At 43.8% G+C, this 17,475-nt stretch overlaps 3 protein-coding genes across 4 annotated transcripts in view; 1 reads left to right on the top strand and 2 right to left on the bottom strand.

Moving 5' to 3' along the window:
* Positions 1-17,475, top strand: part of SYN1 (synapsin I) — a 169,488-nt gene that overhangs the window by 105,567 nt on the left and 46,446 nt on the right. The gene's annotated exons all lie outside the window — the stretch shown is intronic.
* On the bottom strand, positions 933-8,132 carry LOC132767631 (metalloproteinase inhibitor 1-like). The gene is made up of 6 exons (XM_060762793.2): positions 8,074-8,132; positions 7,200-7,356; positions 6,179-6,237; positions 5,419-5,533; positions 4,116-4,237; positions 933-1,133 (listed from the first exon to the last, which is right to left on the bottom strand). The coding sequence occupies exons 2-6, from the start codon at positions 7,327-7,329 to the stop codon at positions 933-935; spliced, it is 627 nt and encodes a 208-aa protein (XP_060618776.2). The 5' UTR covers positions 7,330-7,356; positions 8,074-8,132.
* Positions 8,985-15,818, bottom strand: LOC132767224 (metalloproteinase inhibitor 1-like). Its single transcript, XM_067464294.1, has 6 exons — positions 15,711-15,818; positions 15,019-15,178; positions 13,604-13,692; positions 12,860-12,974; positions 10,626-10,747; positions 8,985-9,272 (listed from the first exon to the last, which is right to left on the bottom strand). The coding sequence occupies exons 2-6, from the start codon at positions 15,164-15,166 to the stop codon at positions 9,096-9,098; spliced, it is 651 nt and encodes a 216-aa protein (XP_067320395.1). The 5' UTR covers positions 15,167-15,178; positions 15,711-15,818; the 3' UTR covers positions 8,985-9,095.

Below are 17,475 nucleotides of genomic sequence, written 5' to 3'. Positions count from 1 at the left end.
GCGGGCAGGCCATACATTTTTCTTGGAAATCATTCCGATTCTTGGAACTATACATTTCCATCCAGTGGCACTCATTGCAAGAGGTGGTGGAGCGGCCCACAATCTGTTCAAGAAAGGAAGACAGAAGTATTGAGGAGAGCAGAAGAGAAAGATGTCCACTTTCCTGAAATTCATCCAGCAACATGCCATTCCTATAGCAACTGTTGTCTAACTTACCTAATGTGGAGATAAGCAACCAGTGGCCTAGGGTGACCTTCTAATCCTCCAGAGGTTTCCTATTTTGCCCATCTCAATGCCCGTCTCAATGATATCAATCATTTTCTCTGAAACTGCCTTAAGATAAGACAGTTTGTGTGTGAGAGATTACAGTTGGTTAACAGTAAGCAGAAAAGTACTTTGCATGTGTTAAAGAGACGTGCAGCTGTTTGCTTGCTGTGCATGTTTTGCAATAGGCTTCTGCCACTCAAAAAAGCCTTGTTTCTGCACATGATCTTGATTAATCTTTGCAGGATGGTTCTGAGCAATGGTTTACTTGCTCCTTGAGACAGGAGAGTCAGAACACAGGGAGAAAGACAAGAACACAAAGGGTATGATGGGAAAGGTTTGCAATCAATTTCAAAATGAAAAATATGGTCTTCAGGGAGATTGGAAGCCTCACCCCGTGCCTCCTCCTCATTCTAAGGCATTAGCAGAAAACTCTCCACAAAGTATTATTTCAGACAAAAGGTCTACCATCCCAGTTTTAACAGAATCCCAGATTTTCCAGTGCCATTAGATAAGTGGCGGCATCTTTAGAAAGTGCACATTTTCACAATGAAGGAGGAGTGAGTGGATTTGGATCCACCATTTATTTAAAAAGAGTCAACACAGAGAGAAGAGTGGGGAGGGGTTAGTGGCATGGAGCACCTGCTTCGTGAGAATTCATGAAGATGTCACTGCGTCAGCCGCCTCTTACGAAAGGATCCAGGCTCTAGGGTACCCAAGGATTTCCAGGTGCACATGCCACCTTTTTCAACCTGGGGCAGGCAGACCATGTGTTTATACTGGAAATCACGCAAATTTGTTGGCAACCGTTGATATGTCCACACGCACTCATTGGAGCTGATGGAGCCTTCTGAATGGCCCCACACAATCTGTGGAAGAAAGGAAGATGGAAGCATTGAGGAAATCAGAAGAGAAAAGATGCCTCCTTTCCTGCAGTGCATCCTGCAACATGCCCTTCCCATAGGTACTGTGGTCTCAACTTCCCTAATGTTGAGATAAGCAATCAGTAGCCTAGAGTCACCTTCTACCCTCCAGAAGTTTCCTATTTTACATCACTTGTATGGTGGAAAATACAAAAATGTAAAATGATGTCAATCTTTTTTTCTGACTCTGTTTAAAATAAGAGCAGAATAATCTTTATTACAATTATCGTATGTGACACAAACAGCACAGCAATGTGAAGAGCAACACAAACAGCAACACAGATTGACATCAGCCTGAAAAAACCCACAAGAACCTAGTGATTCCAGCCATGAAAGCCTTCGACAATACACCTTTAGCTTTCTTGGTCAAGCAGTGCAAGTGCCTCACCAAACTGCCAACTCCCATGATTCCACAGCATTGATCCATGGCAATTAAAGTGGTGTCAAACTGCACTAATTCTCCCACACAGAGCTGCTGCAGGGGTTCAGGATTAGTGGAGTGATGAATGGCTCTATTTTGAGAGCAAGGTAGATCTTGACTCCCAAAGGAACAAATTTCCTCATTTTCCTGATTCCGTGACAGGCAATGGAGGGCAGCACTGCGTTTGAAAAGAAGAGGAGAACAGGATGAAGAGATGAGTAGCTCCATTATTGGGAAAGCAATTCCTATTGATCATAATCTAATGATAGGAGCCCCCGGTGGCACAGTGGGTTAAAGCCCTGTGCTGGCAGGACTGAAGACCGACAGGTCGCAGGTTCGAATCCCGGAAGAGGCGGATGAGCTCCCTCTATCGTCTCCAGCTCCTCATGCGGGGACAAGAGAGAAGCCTTCCACAAGGATGACAAAACATCAGAAATCATCCGGGCGTCCCCTGGGCAACGTCCTTGCAGACGGCCAATTCTCTCACAACAGGAGCGGTTGCTCCTGACACGACAAAAATAAATAAATAATCTAATGATGATAATAATAATAATAATAACTTTATTTTTATACCCCACCAACCATCTCCCCTAGAGGACTCAGGGCAGCTTACAAGGGACATGTCCAAAATTACAATTAAAACACACATGTAAAACACTTAACCAATTAAAACATCAAATAAAAATAAATAACAGCACAATTGAAAGCAATATAAAAACAATACGGCTGAAAGAAACATAGCTGAGGTATAGATTCAATGAGTGCAATACATTTTTACAGGAGCGCAGGAAAGTGCAACAATACAGTAAACTGGGCAGAAAATACTGTCATAAACACATGTTGAGGTAGACGTATGCCAGTGTAAAGTGTGAGCCGGTGTAAAGTGCGGAACTTCAAGTAGGGGCAAGAAAGTTACTGGTGAGCTGCTTAGTCAAAAGCGCACCGGAACATCCAGGTTTTTAGTTGACTACAAAAGGAGGACAAGGTGGGAGCCTGTCTGATCTCCCTAGGGAGGGAGTTCCAGAGCCGGGGGGCCACCACCGAGAAGGCTCTCTCCCTCGTCCCCATCAACCGTGCATGTGACGGTGGGGGGTGAGAGAGCAGTACCTCCACAGAAGATCTCAAGGTACGTACTGGTTCATAGGGGAAGATGCGATCGCGAAGACAAGCAAGTCCTGAACCATTTAGGGCTTTATAGGTGATGACCTGCACCTTGAATTGGGAACGGAAACTTATTGGAAGCCACAAGAGCTGTTTAAACAGGAGGCTTGTCCGCTCTCTGTAACCAGCTCCTGTGAGTAGTCTTTCTGGACCAATCGTAGTTTCCGGGCCATCTTCAAGGGCAACCCTATGTAGAGCGCATTGTAGTAATCCAATCTAGAGGTGACTAGGGCATGGACCACCATGGCCAGATCAGATTTCACGAGCTACGGGCGCAGCTGCTGCACAAGTTTTAACTGCAAAGGCTCTCCCAGCCACCGCTGACACCTGAGCATCAAGTGTCAAAACGGAGTCCAGAAGGACCCCAAGCTGCGGACCTGTGTCTTCAGAGGGAGTGTGATCCTATCAAGCACAGGTAGCTACCCTATGCCCCAATCAGTCCCATGACTAGCCAGGAGGACCTCTGTTTTGTCAGGATTAAGCTTCAGCTTGTTAGCCCTCATCCAGCCCATCACAACCATCAGGCACTGGTCCAGGACCTGAGGGGCTTCCTTGAAACCTGGTGGAAAAGAGTAATAGAGTTGAGTGTCATCCGCGTAGAGATGGCACTGAACTCCAAAACTCCACATGATCTCGCTCAGCGGTTTCATGTAGATATTGAATAGCATGGGGGAAAGAATGGAACCTTGTGGGACCCCAAAGGTCAATGGCCAGGGGTCCGAGCAGGTGTCCCCCAGCTTCACCGGCTGGTTATGGCCCTCAAGGAAGGAATGGAGCCACTGGAGCACAGTGCCCCCGAGACCCATCCCCAAGAATCGACCCAGAAGGATACCATGGTCGATGGTATCGAAAGCCTCTGAGATATCCAAGAGAACTAACAAGGACACACTCCCCTTGTCAAGCTCTCTGCGGAGATCATCCACCAAGGCAACCAAAGCCGTCTCGGTGCCGTGACCAGGCCTGAAGCCAGACTGAAATGGGTCCAGATAATCGGTATCGTCCAAGAATCCCTGGAGCTGAGTAGCGACCACCCGCTCCAGTACCTTGCCCAAGAACAGAAGATTGGAGATTGGTCGGTAGTTATTCAAAACTGCTGAGTCAAGGGAAGCCGTCTTCAAGACTGGTCTCACTATGGCCTGTTTCAGGCAAGATGGCACGTACCCTTGACTCAGAGAGGCATTTATATGAGACTAGCTTTTAAGGTTCACAACATTTGCAGTGAATTGATGATGCTTCTTGTGGGTTCCACGTCTTTCAAAATCTGGAAAGTGTCAGATCTTTAAAATCTAAGTGATGTTCCTGCAACCTTGAGATTTATCATCCCTTCCTGGTGGCCAGATACTTACCGAGCAAGAGCAGCCCTTGCTGTACTCTGAGGTAAAGCCTCGCCTCTGCTCAGGGGTTATCCAGGACCATCGTTTGAGGAAAGCGCAGACACTGAGCCAGACTGTGTCACCGTCCAGCTCCCCTGTTGGAGGTGAAAAAAGGAGTAGAGGGAAGCTGCTGTGAGCTTAGAGGAGGAGAAACAATTAGGATTGTCCTCTTGACAATCAGAACTCAGAGCTTAGCCTTTAGATTTTGTTTTCATAACTTGGATAGCTTGGAGAGAGGTTGGAAAGGGTATCAGTAGTATCACCCATTTTCACGAGCAGAAGTTAGGCTGAATATAATATTCTCTTGCAGATGGAATTGGACGTGTGAGCAATGCAAATCCTATGTCAAAAGCAAAGCTAAGTTGCTTGACCTGAATAATAATGCTGATTGAACCGTTTTGCCTCAGTTAATGTTTTGTATATTTTTTCCCTGGCTATTATAGTCATAATGGAAGATAGGAAGCCATACTAAACCCTCCCTACTGGACACTTTAATCAGTTTTCTCTTTGGCTTCTTAAATCGGAGCATTTTCAAAGTGTTCTTCAAAACCACAAGGACACATTTAGAGTACTGTGTCTAGGATTCTGGTTTCTGCATTTCAAGGTGGTTGTTAACATACTGCAGGGACTTGGGAGAAGAGTGAATGGCTGCTGCCCTCTGTCTATCTCTCAGCAAGATCAATAGGAATGTACTATGCCTAAGCCACAAAGTCCAAAGTCCCACTACCCTGCTGTAAGAAGGAACAAGACAGCCTCTATATCAGTGTGGGATATGTTCCTAGACTTCACATGAATATTTGAAACTGTGGACAATAGTCAATCCCAGTTAGATGAAGAACTTCTGATGCAAGACACCATGGAAGACACAGAAGAGGCCTATGGGTTATTTGTGTTTTTTTCATATTTTGTTGCACATGATACTGTGTTTACTGTAATCCCACAGATATTGGAATCGCACTATAATATGTTTTCATGGCTAAACATTTGGGGCCTGTTAATGGAAACTCAAAGCTGCTTCCCAAGGATGAAGAAAAGCTTCTTATTCCAATATGCGTCGCCTTGTATGCATGGTTTGTTAGCACAGTGTCTAAGCATACACAAAAGGTATTTCCCTGACCATCAAGTTCCGCTGCTATCTCCCTCTTCCCATTTACATGTCAGTGACACGCCCCATGACATAGAAAATGACACGATACTTGCATCAGTAATGACGGGTGTCTAGCTATCTGAATTTGAAATGTCCCAGGTTTCCCAGGTGGTGGGTGGTATTCCCTACCTGCAATGATGTATTCATCTGTGTGGTCTACTTGGTAGTGGTATTCACATAGGCCAGGAATTGTTTGAGTGCCGACATAGTGGACATCTTGCGCCTCTTCAGGACCTTTGTAGACCTGGAGAGAGGTGGGGTGAAGGGAGGTTATTTGATGATCCAAAGGCCACATTAGGGTTACAGACAGATAAATATTCCTGTCTTTCAAGACAATGAGCATGTCAACAACATGCTTCAAGAACTGCCATGAGATTTTCATTGCTGTATGAAAAGTGAAAAGGATGGTTGAAAATGTGCTTTTTCTCTGCCAGCCAGAGTGAAAAATATATGATTGTGCAGAAATGAGACTGATAAGACTAAGAAAACCTGATGAGAATTGATAAGAATTATAATCTTAATTTGTTGGGAGAGCCAAAGGCTCTGTTCACCTTTTGGAGGTGTATTTGTTGTGTATAAGTTGTTTTTTACTTCCGGTAACCTGAGGTGCACATTTAATGGGGCTTTCTTGGCAGGATTTGTCTTCCTCAGAAACTGAGAGAGTGTGACTTCTTCAAAGGTCACTCAGTGGTTTTTCACGGCTGATCATGGATTTGAACTCTGGTTTCCAATCATAGTTCAATGCTCAAACCACTTCACCATGCTGGCTGGCTTGGTAGGTGTATAGCCATTTAGAAAAAGAATACATACATGTATTTTTCTACCATTTCATGTCTTCTGTTGTCAGTTGGTGCTTTAGAAAACTGTGTTAGCAGGAGAAAATGCTTACCTTGATGATTTTGAAGTTATTGTTTATCCTGCCGCTTTCCATAAATTTGACCCTGAGCACTGTAGAGAGACATTGGGAGGGGGTTGTCAGTTTTATTTCCGTGGTTGTTTCAGCTGTAGTCTTTTCTGTAGATTGTTAACTGATCTGTGGGGTTCCTATGATGCTGGAGACAGTTCTTGCCCTGTACACTCTGTTCTGAAGCTTAAAGTTATGTCGCCATGTCTGCCCCCACAAGATTTCTTGTAAAATGGCATTCTCCCTTTCTAGTTTGGCTTAGGAGGTGTCCTGGTCAGTGAGGCCAGATTTTGAAACCTGCCATGGCTTCACAGAATGTGAGGTAGACTTTTTCGCTTATTTCCTGTCTAGATAACTTCTGGGTTTCTCCCTCTGGTTTCCCAATGCATATTTAATAAACTAAGATATTTATGTGTGGATTGGCCATCAGTTTCTGACATCACAATGATAAGATTTGATTTCACTTCTAAGGTTTTTCTGTGTGGAAGGGCCCTAAGACAGTGGATTTAAATTACTGAAAAATAAATTCTGCTTTCCAACAATGGCATATACTGTCCTGGGTGGAGTGACTTGCCATGTTTGAAATTCCTAACCAGGCATTGGATGGAAATCTTTTAGGGATGTTGTAGTTGTGGGTTCCTGTGGCAGAGGATTGGATTAGATGTCACTTGTGGTCCTATCCAACTCTATGATTCTGCTACTAAATCTTCCCACTAAGTGGAATAGCCCTCAGGTGCAGAAGATGCCAGTTTCATGGCTTCACATACCTATAGAGTCTTTTTTTATGTGGTTTACAACCTACTTACCACAAGACAGTCAAAGAAGTGGCTGTTTACAGACTGAGCAGGGAGTGTGAGAACATGCACTGTAGTTGAGAATACAGAAAAAAAGAATCAAGAGAATGGGGAGCATCAGGTTTCATAGCAGAAGACAAGTTTCCATGGAGGGAGAAGTGAAAGACTTCAGAGAGAAAGTTCATTGATGATATTGGGTTCCAGAAACTCACTGACATCATAGGAGCAGAATGCTTCCTGGGGGTGCTCGGAGGCACATTTGCAGGCCTCAGTGGTATCTCCAACCAGAGTGAAGAGGAGCAAGCTGGCAGCCAGGTATTTACTTGCTTTAGCCAGGTCCATTCTCCTTCTTTCGTCCTGTTTTTTTTGCTGAAAAAACGAGGAGGAATGTGACTCAGTGGTGTGACTGGGAGAGTGGAGAAGGTAGTGTTATTTCAGGAGAGGGAAGTTGGAAGGAAGGGATGGGGAAACATCCTGCACAGAACTGCTGCAGGGGTGCAGGATTAGGGGAGTGATGAATGGCTCTATTTTGAGCAGCCGAGAGCAAGGTAGATCTTGACTCCCAAAGGAACAAATCTCTTCATTTTCCTGATTCTGTGACAGGCAATGGAGGGCAGGACTGAGTTTGAAAAGAAGAGGAGAACAGGATGAAGAGATGAGTAGATTGCAATATGAGAGGATGCACCTTCTGAACTCAGAGCTATACCAGAATTTGCAATGCAAAAGAGAGGAGTGAATAAATACACCAAGACAAGGGAAACGCAACAAGGGGGCAAGGGTTTTGTGGAGCTCATGAGGATATTTCCCTGGAGTGGCAATCTAAATAGAGGGGATCAGTTTAGAAGTTGCAGTGAGTTCCCTATAGCAGTGGTTCCCAGGTGTTTTGGACTTCAGCTCCCAGGTGTTTTGGACTTCAACTACTAGAAATCCCAGTTTTGGTAAGCTGGCTGGGATTTCTAGTAGTTGAAGTCCAAAACACCTGGAGGACCAAAGGCTAAGGACCAAACCACTGGCCTACAGGAGAGGAGGCAGGATTGCAACAAGGCTCAGAGTGCTGCAAAAGAAGAGTAAAAGCTTCCATCTCACCTTGGTCTCTGCAAGTCTCTTTAGGTGTCCTCTGCCACTTCAGACTGCGTTTCCTATCCCTTCTGGCTCGTACTTAAATATTACCCCACTTCCCCTTTGTCTCCCCATAGTTTTCCTGTCCTGACTGCCAAAGGGGCGGAACAGCCCCAGCCTGTGGTTTCAAGTCCAGAGTCAAGCCATGCCAGGATGGGGTGTGCGCTGACTGATTAGTCCGACTCAAGCAATAGAGACGCAGGCAGGATGCTGGAGGAAAGGGAAAGGGCAGCAGCAGGTTTCACCATTTCCAGAAGAATTTAGGGAGAAAATTGGAACCTCAATGAAAGAAAAATGAAACTTGTGCTTGTTGGAAGGCTGACTTTGAAGAGGTCTTCAGCCACAAGGTGGCAGATAGAGTTACCACACCTGGAAAAAGCTCCCATCCAGGTTTCTGCTTCATTCCTTCCCAGAAATAAATTGTGGTTGATTTGTTTTCCCAGATCTGCATGATGTTAATTGTACCCTTTGTTCCTAACTATTGGTACTTGGTTTCACCCTGAAGCCTTCTCTGCTCTACCAATGATGTGTGCTTTAAAATAAAGTGCAAGCTTTCCTTAAGATCTGTAAATTGATAAATTGAATCAGTGGCTTGTCCCGTTCCCCTTTGTACTCATAAAAAAACCTCATTCAACACACAGGGGGAAGGATAAGAATAGAAGTTATGATGAAAAATATGCTCAGCTGGGCTATTGGAAACCACACCCTTTGCCTCTTGCTCACTGTAAGCCATTTGCAAGAACATTTCCACAAGATATCATGGTTTTCTTCCAGAGAAAGCATCTGGCTACCCAATCTTAGCAGAATTCCAGATTTTCCATTAGACAAATGGCGGCATCTTTAGAAAGTGCACATTTTCACAATGATGGACAAGTGAGTGGGTTTGGAACAGGCATTTATTTAATAAGAGACAACACAGACACAGACAGAAGAGTAGGGCAGGGAGTTCACTATATGGAACTATAGCTCCATGAGAGTCTATGGACATGTCACTGAGTCAGTCGCTTCTTACGAACGGACCCGGATCCTTTTGTGTCCAAGGATTGCCAGTGGCATGTGCCATTTCTTTCCATCTGGGGTAGGCAGGCCATGTCATTCTGATTTGTGGAACTATACGGTTCCATCCAATGGCACTCATTGCTAGAGGTGGTAGAGTAGTCCACAATCTGTTGAAGAAAGGAAGATGAAAGTATTGAGGAGAGCAGAAGAGAAAGATGTCCCCTTTCCTCCAGTGCATCCTGCAACATTCCCTTCCTATAGCTATATGGTCTCAACTTCTCTAAATGTCAAGATAAGCAACCAGTGCCCAGAGTCACCTTCTAGCCCTCCAGAGGTTTCCTATATTGTAAATAAGAATTGACACTTTTCAGTATAGCTCTTTGAAAAATAACTCACATATTTGTACTCTTCTGCTTTTATATTAGGCTGTTCCATATGATATGAATTTTCACCTTGCCCCTGTGCTTTTAGTTATTTGCTCCTTTATACCAGTGTACACAATATGCACCCAGTGATTCCATATATGGCTAGCTACCCCTACTCTGTTTCTCTCTTCTGTTCATTGCAGTCTTTTGGCCCCTTCCACATTGCCCCCATATCCCAGGATCTGATCCCAGATTATCTGACTGTGGGGACTCATGTCTCTAGATCCTGAGATATAGGGTGATGTAGAAGGGGCCTCTGGCAGCTGTTGCCTTTCAAACAAACTCACAAAAGCTCCTTACTTGCCGTTTCATTTTCCTAGCATACTAAGGGGTTAGAGGTCTGCCTTTTCATACTAATCCCAGAGGAAGGAGTTCTAGTTCTTTACTGAGTTTGGTCATCTCAGAAAAGTAATGGAGCTGAAAAACATACTTCACATTCTGTGACCGCAGCCAAATTAACAAACAGTGTAAATATGCAGAAGAGCAAATAATTCTGCCTCCCAATTGAATACTTAGCATTACAGAGAGAGAGAGAGAGAGAGAGAGATGAAAACCATTTCCATCCAGTACTCTCTCATATTTGCTGTGCTTACATTTCCTTGATAACTTTATTTGCCCCTTTTCTTTGCATGCCCACAAACATTGTTCCTAAATCATCAATTGAAGTTTTAAGTTACTGCAAGGCTGGAAATTTGGGGACTGAATGGAAATTTAATTCTTGGGAGTGGAATTGGTTTTTGAGAGGGCTCATTTTTGCCTCCTATACCTACGTCTGTTGACCAACAGAGATGTTTATTGTCCATCTTCCTGTGCATTCTCCTGTAGCCAAAAGGCACATTGCTAAATAGTATAAAACTGGGCCGCTATGTTAGTGCCAGGATGAAAGAATTGAGAAGGAGCTGATATCTTTAATTGTCTTGTTTCCAACTAGTATAACAGGACATTAGTTTTTGAACTTCACAGCATCTTCAGTGAATGGATGGTGCTTCTCATGTGTCTCACATCCTTAGAAATCTTGCAAATTTCTGATCTTTTAAGTCTGATGTTGCTTCAGCCTTGAGACCTATCAACCCCTCCTGGTGGCCAGATACTTACTGAGCAAGAGCAGCCCTTGCTGTACTCTGAGGTAAAGCCTCGCCTCTGTGCAAGACTTATCTCAGCCCATGGTCGAATGAAATTACAGAGTGTGATCACAACTCTGTTGCCTTTCAGTCTCCCTGTTGAAAATGAAAAAAAGAGTGAGTGAGAGGGAAGCCACGGTTTGCTTGGAGGAATGGTAAATTCAGAATTGTTTTGTTAACATGCTAAACCCAAAGCTGAGCCTGGTAGATCGCAGCTGCATATTTTGTTTTTATAACTTGGAAAGGCTGGAAAGGGTATTGTGCATTGTCGAAGGCTTTCACAGCCAGAATCACTGGGCTGTTGCATGGTTTCTGGGCTGTTTGGTTGTGTTCTAGCAGCATTTTCTTCTGATGTTTCACCTGCATCTGTGGCTGGCATGCAGGCGTAATGTCAGGAGAAAATGCTGCTAGAACACAGTCATACAGCCCGGAAACCACACAACACCCTGGTTTCCCTAATATCACCATTTTCATGATCATAAGATGGGCTGAATATAATCTTCCCTTGTAGATGGCATTATGCGTCTGTGCCTGAGCAATGCAAATCCTATGCTAAAAACAGCTTATTCCTTAGCCTGAATAATAATGCTAATAGAACCCGTTTTGCCTGAGTTTGTTTTGTATATTTTTTCCTGATTTTGGTAGTCATAATTGAGGATAGGAAGCTATACCTAAACCCTCCACCTTAATCAATTTTCTCTTTGGCTTCTTAAATCTGAGCATTTTCAAAACCACAAGGTCACATCTAGAGTACTGGGTCTAGGGTTCTGGTTTCTCCATTTCAAGGTGGATGTTGACAGACTGCAGGGGCTTGTCTGTTAAACCTCAGGGACAGAAGATTACTGGGAGCTATTGGAAACCATCTGTCTACTTCTCAACAAGGTAGAAAGGTGGGCTTATAGTATGTCTAAACCACATAATCCAAAGACGGTTCCCCATTGCCATGCTGTAAGAAGAAACAGGGGAACCTCTGTATCAATGGGAGATATGTACCTGGACTTTGCATTATACCTGAAATTGTGGACCATTGTGAACTCCAGTGAAATGAAGGACTTCTGCTCAAGATACCAAGGAAGACATAGAAAAGTTCTAGGGTAGGGGTTCTCAAAGTGTGCTCTGGGGAGGCTTCTACTGAGAGGCTTTGTGCGGTTTCCTCGTCTCCTCCCTCCAAGCTTTTTCTCCTCTTTCCTTTTTCTCCCTCTCCCCCATCTCCCTCGCCACCAAAAGTGTTTTTTTTCCCCCTGCACCCTTCTTGCTTCCAAAACCCTATTTTCCTTCCACTGCTCTGTGAGTGCTTTAATTGTGCTTTTCCTGCATGGCAAAAGGGAGTTGAACTGGATGGCTACTGGGATTTTTGCTATTAATACTACTACTACTTCGACTCCTACTACTACGAGTACTACTACTACTACAAAGGCTGTAGGACCATCTGGTGCTTTGAATATGCCTTTTCTGCATGGCAGAAAAGGGGTTGGACTGGATGGTCCCATGCCTGATATATATACATTTTATATAACCCAATATATATAAACATTTATTGGAGCTCCATGGGAAACTTTTGCTTCCGAAAAGGCTCTGTGGCTGAAAAAGTTTGAGAACCTCTGCTCTAATATATAAACATTTCTTAGGAATCGATGATAAACTTTTGCTTCAAAAAGGGTTCCACGGCTGAAAAAATGTGAGAATGTTTGGCCTAGGGCAGTGGTTCTCAACCTGTGGGTCCCCAGTGTTTTGGCCTACAACTCCCAGAAATCCCATCCAGTTTATTATATGTTAGGATTTCTGGGAGTTGAAGGCCAAAACACCTGGGGACCCACAGGTTGAGGACCACTGGTCTAGGGATTACTTGTGTTGTACATATTTTGTTTTATGTGAAACTGCAGGTACTAGTTCCGCAAATACTGGGCTTGTTCTGTAATATGTTTTCATGGCTGACCATTTGCAGCCAATACGATTGATCCAGACTGGTACTGAAGGGAAAGTATTTTCCTTGTACATGCAATTTGCTAGCACAGTGTCTGGGCACACACAAAGTGCATTTCCCTCATCATCAAATTCTCCTGATATTCCCCAGTTCCCATTTATGCCCCAGTGACAATGCCCCATGCCATGGCAAATGCATCTACACTTGCATGAGTGATGAGGGTGTTTATCCATCTGAATGTGAAATGTCCCAGATCTCCCCATCTGGTAGGTGGTATCCCCTACCTGTAATGAGGTAATCTTCTTTGAGAGATCCACTCTGGAAGTATCCACACACGCTATCAAAGGGTGGGGTGTAGACATAGCGGACATCTTGCATCTCTTTGGGACCTTTGTAGACCTGGAGAGAGGTGGGGTGAAGGAAGGTTTTTCAATGACCAAAGGGCTACTTTAGGATAACCAACAAGTCAATAGTATTGTCTTTCAGACATCAAGAACTACTATGAGATTTTAATTGCCGTGTGAAAACTGGAAAGAAATTGTCAAAAAGTTCTCTTTCTCTGCCAGCCAGAGTGAAAAAATGTATTTTTGTGCAGAAATATGGATTTTCCTCAAAGACAAAACTGATGAGAATGGATGAGAACTATAATCTGAACTTGTTGGGAGAATCAAAGGCTGCATCTACCTTTGGGAGATGTATTTGTTGTGTTACATCAAGTTGGTTTTGACTTATGGCAACCATGAAGTGAACACTTAATGGGGCTTTCTTTGCAAGATTTATCCTGAAGGGGCTTGCCTTTGTCTTCCTCAAAGTCACCCAGTGAGTTTCCACAGCTAAACAGGGACTTGAACCCTGGTTTGCTGTCATAGTCCAATGCTCAAATCACTCCACCATGCTGGCTGGCTTGGTAAATATAATGCAAATTTTTAAAGAAACAGAATAGATATATTGATTTTTTTTTGCTATTTCATTTCCTCTAATATCAATGGGTGTTTTAGAAAATGGCTTTATCAGGAGAAAATGCTTACCTTTGTGGTTTTGATCTCATGGTACATCCACCTTCTTTCTGAGAGGTTCCCCTCCATCTTGTTCACAGCCACAAATCTGACCCTGAGCACTGCAGAAAGAGGTTTGGAGGGGGTTGTCAGGTTTATTTTTGTGGTTTTCCAGCTCTCCCACCTTTGCTGTGCATTGTTAACTCTACACAATGCTCTGTGGACTTCCTCTGATGGATCCAATTCCTACCCTATATGCTCTATTCTGAAACTTAAAGTTCTTTCTTTCTAGTTTGGATTAAGAAGGCCAGATTTTGAAACCTGTCATGGCTTCAGAACATGAGATAGACTTAGCTTATTTTCAGTCTAGATACCTAAATATCTCCATTTTAAACAGAGATTAGATGGGCATATTTTAGGGATGCTAAAGTTGTATATTCCCATGTAGCTTCGGGTGGGACTGGATGGTCCTTATGGTCACTTCCATAAGATTCTATGATCCATTTACTTTTTTAACGGCACCGAAATCTTCTATCTCAGTGGTTCCCAACCTGTGTGCCGTGAGACCTAAAATAAGGTCAGTGGCTCTAGATTATTAAATATGGTTTTCTGTGGGCAAGCAGATGGCGATTATGAATGGCATATGTTCTGTAATAGAGCTGATGTGGTCTATCCAATGCAATTTTCTGAATCAGCACCCCCAAATAACCAAACCGATGAAGTTGACCAAAATCTGATTTGTAACCCTTTTGGTACTAATTTTGGAGAGTGGTTCCTGGTAGAGGTGGTCAATGATCAAAGTGGTCCCTGGTCAAAAAAAAAAAGATTGGGAACTACTGTTCTATCAAGTGCAGCAGTTCTCTGGTGCAGGATGATACCAGTTTGATCCCTTCATACACCATGGACTATAGAGAAGTTTTTTTTTTCTCCCCAGGAAAGGAAGAAGCCTCAAAATGGATAAAGGGACTGCATGCTGCCAGTGGGCTGTGTGTTGCTCAACCTGATCGTAAAACCAGAGAGTTTGAAGGAGGAAAGTTATCCTCTGTTTGAAAACCTCCTGTAAAAATGTGTCTGTCATCTTGCAAGGCAGCTTCTTTCAACAGCTTGTACCTCCAAGAAATTCTTCTCAATGTTTAGCCAAAATCTCCTTTCTTGTACATGGTTCCTCTTGGTTCTCTTTTTCAGACCCTCCTCTTTCCCCTCTTTATAACACAGGTGCACACCTATAAAGCCCTGCAACATATCTACTGCAAAGCAACCAAACAAGTGGCTATTTACAGACTGAGCATGGAACCTGAGGGCATGCACTGTATTTAAGAATACAGAAAAAAAGAATTCAGAGAAGAGGGAGCATCAGGTTTCATAGCAGATGGCAAGTTGATATGGAGGGAGAGGTGAGAGATTGCAAAAAGAAAGTTCATTGATGCTACTGGGTTCCAGAGACTCACCGATATCAGCAGAGCAGAATGCTGACTGGGGGTGCCGGGGGGCGCAGGAGCAGGCCTCAGTGGTATCTCCTATCAGAGCCAGGAGGAGGAAGCTGACAGCCAGGAATCCGCTTACTTGAGCCACGTTCATTTTACTTCCTTCTTTCATTCTTTCTTTTTGCTAAGAAGATGAGGAGAAATGTGACTTGGAGAGTGGAGAAGGTAGAATTATTTCAGAAGAGGGAATTGGAAGAAAGGGATGTGGAAAAATCCCAGACAGAGCTGCAGTGGTGCAGGATTAGGAGAGCAATTGATAGCTCTGTCATCTGAGCAAAGGAGATCTGCACTCCCAGAGGAACAAAGATCCTCTGTATCCTGGTTCCGTGATAAGCAATGAAGGGCAGGACTGAGTTTGAAAAGAAGAAAACAGGTTGAAGAGAGGAATACATTGCTAAATGACCCAACCAAACCAGAATTTCTATGGATAGTGGTGCCTGTGGGAGTTCAGAAGACAGGAGTGAATAAGAAGAGCAAGATCAGGGAGGAATGACAAGAAGACAAGGGATTCCTGAGTTCCTTAGGATGTTTCCCTGGTAAAATGAGTTGCAGTCTAAAGAGAGCTCTGTTAAAGGGTTGCAGTAGGTTTCCTATAGGATAGGAGGCAGGATTGGATCAAGAATGCTGCAAAAGAACAGTTAGAGCTTCCGTCTCACCTTGATCTCTTTAGGTGTTCTCTGCCACTTCAGACTGCGTTTCCCAGCCCTTCTGGCTCGTACTTAAATATTACCCCACTTCCCCTTTGTCTCCCCCTGCTTTTCCTGTCCCGACTGCCAAAGGGGCGGGACAGCCCCAGCCTGTGGTTTCAAGTCCAGAGTCAAGTCATGCCAGGATGGGGTGTGCGCTGATTGATTAATCCGACTTAAGTGATAGAGATGCTGGCAGGATAGGATACTGGAGGGGAGGGAAAGGGCAATTGTGGGGTGGGACCAGAAGCAGCAACACAGCAGCAGGTTTCACCATTTTCAGAAGGATTTAGGGGAAATTTTAGATTACTTAATGGAAGAAAAGTAATACTTGTGTTTGCTAAGGAAACTGACTTTGAAGAGGGCTCCAGACAAATTTAACATGGCTTGTCACAAGGCAGCATCATAGCACTGGCTGCATCTGGAGAACACCCCAATCCAGATGCTTCATCCCTCACAAAGGGATGTTTTTTCATATCTCACGATGTTTTTATATTATGTATCTGATTATTATTGCTTCGCTTTACCCTAAAGTCCCTGCTCTACCAGTTATGTGCAATTTAAAAAATGCAAACTTTACTTGTGATGTGGAAATTGACATAGCATGGTTTTTCTCATTACACCAACATTTGAGTGAAAGGTACAAACTTTCTACCATCACAGACATGATCCACAGTACAGAATTATAGCAGTTTGATACCATAGCAGCAGTGGTATATGTGTATGTGTGTTTCTGGCACTGCAGCCAGTCCCTCTCCAATGCCAGAAATTCAGCTTAATGGTGTAACGTTAGAAAATGTTGACCATTTCCACTACCTTGGCAGCCACCTCTCCACCAAAGTCAACATTGCCACTGAAATACAACACCGTCTGAGTGCAGCATTTTTCTGAATGAAGCAGAGAGTGTTTGAGGATTGTGACATCCGTAGGGAGACCAAGGTGCTTGTTTATAAAGCTATTGTTCTTTCAACCCTTCTATATGCCTGCAAAATGTGGATTGTCTACAGATGTCACACTCCTGGAACGATTCCATCACCCGTTACCTCCGGAAAATCCACAAATCTTTTGAGAAGACAGGTGGACAAATGTCAGCATGCTGGAAGAAGCAAAGACCCCCAGCACTGAAGCAATGTTCCTATGCCATCAACTTTGCTGGACTGGCCACGTCCAAATGCCTGACCACAGTCTCCCAAAGCAATTGCTCTACTTTGAACTCAAGAACGGAAAAGGAATGTTGATGGACAGGAAAAGAAATTTAAAGATGGGCTTAAAGCTAATCTTAAAGTCTGTGGCATTGACACCAAGAACTGGAAAGCCTGGTCCTTGAGCGCCCTTGCTGTAGTCAGCTGTGATCAGCAGTGCTGTGGAATTTGAAGAGGCACGAATGGAGAGCAAAAGGGAGAAACATGCCAAGAGGAAGGCGCATCAAGCCAACCCTGACTGGAACGGCCTTCCACCTGGAAATCAATGTCCTCAGTGTGGAAGAGTCAAGAATAAGGCTCTACAGTCACCTACAAATCCACCGCCAAGACCCTACACTTGGAAGGCCATCATACTCGGAAACCGAAAGATCACCTAAGTAAGGAAGTAAGTGTGTGTGTGTTTACATCCAGGAACCCTGGCACATTTCCTATTCATGGAGGTCTCAAAATTGGCAAATAGGTTACTCATTTTGCTTGTAGATACTATACGTTGGAGAGCAAAATACTTTTTCTATGTATTATGGTTGAAACCG

Source organism: Anolis sagrei, chromosome 2, assembly GCF_037176765.1.
Source record: "Anolis sagrei isolate rAnoSag1 chromosome 2, rAnoSag1.mat, whole genome shotgun sequence".
NCBI lineage: Eukaryota > Metazoa > Chordata > Lepidosauria > Squamata > Dactyloidae > Anolis > Anolis sagrei.
Note: the sequence above shows the minus strand (reverse complement) of the source record. Positions and strands in the feature narration are given on the sequence as shown.

Coding starts and splice junctions, on each gene's coding strand:
- LOC132767224 (XM_067464294.1), bottom strand. CDS start 15,166: ATGAAAGAAGGAAGTAAAATGAACGTGGCTCAAGTAAGCGGATTCCTG. Junction 13,693..15,018: donor ATTCTGCTCTGCTGATATCG/GTGAGTCTCTGG, acceptor CTCTTTCTGCAG/TGCTCAGGGTCAGATTTGTG. Junction 9,273..10,625: donor GCAAGGGCTGCTCTTGCTCA/GTAAGTATCTGG, acceptor TTTCTTCAACAG/ATTGTGGACTACTCTACCAC.
- LOC132767631 (XM_060762793.2), bottom strand. CDS start 7,329: ATGGACCTGGCTAAAGCAAGTAAATACCTGGCTGCCAGCTTGCTCCTC. Junction 5,534..6,178: donor ATAACTTCAAAATCATCAAG/GTAAGCATTTTC, acceptor ACCTCTCTCCAG/GTCTACAAAGGTCCTGAAGA. Junction 4,238..5,418: donor AGATGAATACATCATTGCAG/GTAGGGAATACC, acceptor CACCTCCAACAG/GGGAGCTGGACGGTGACACA.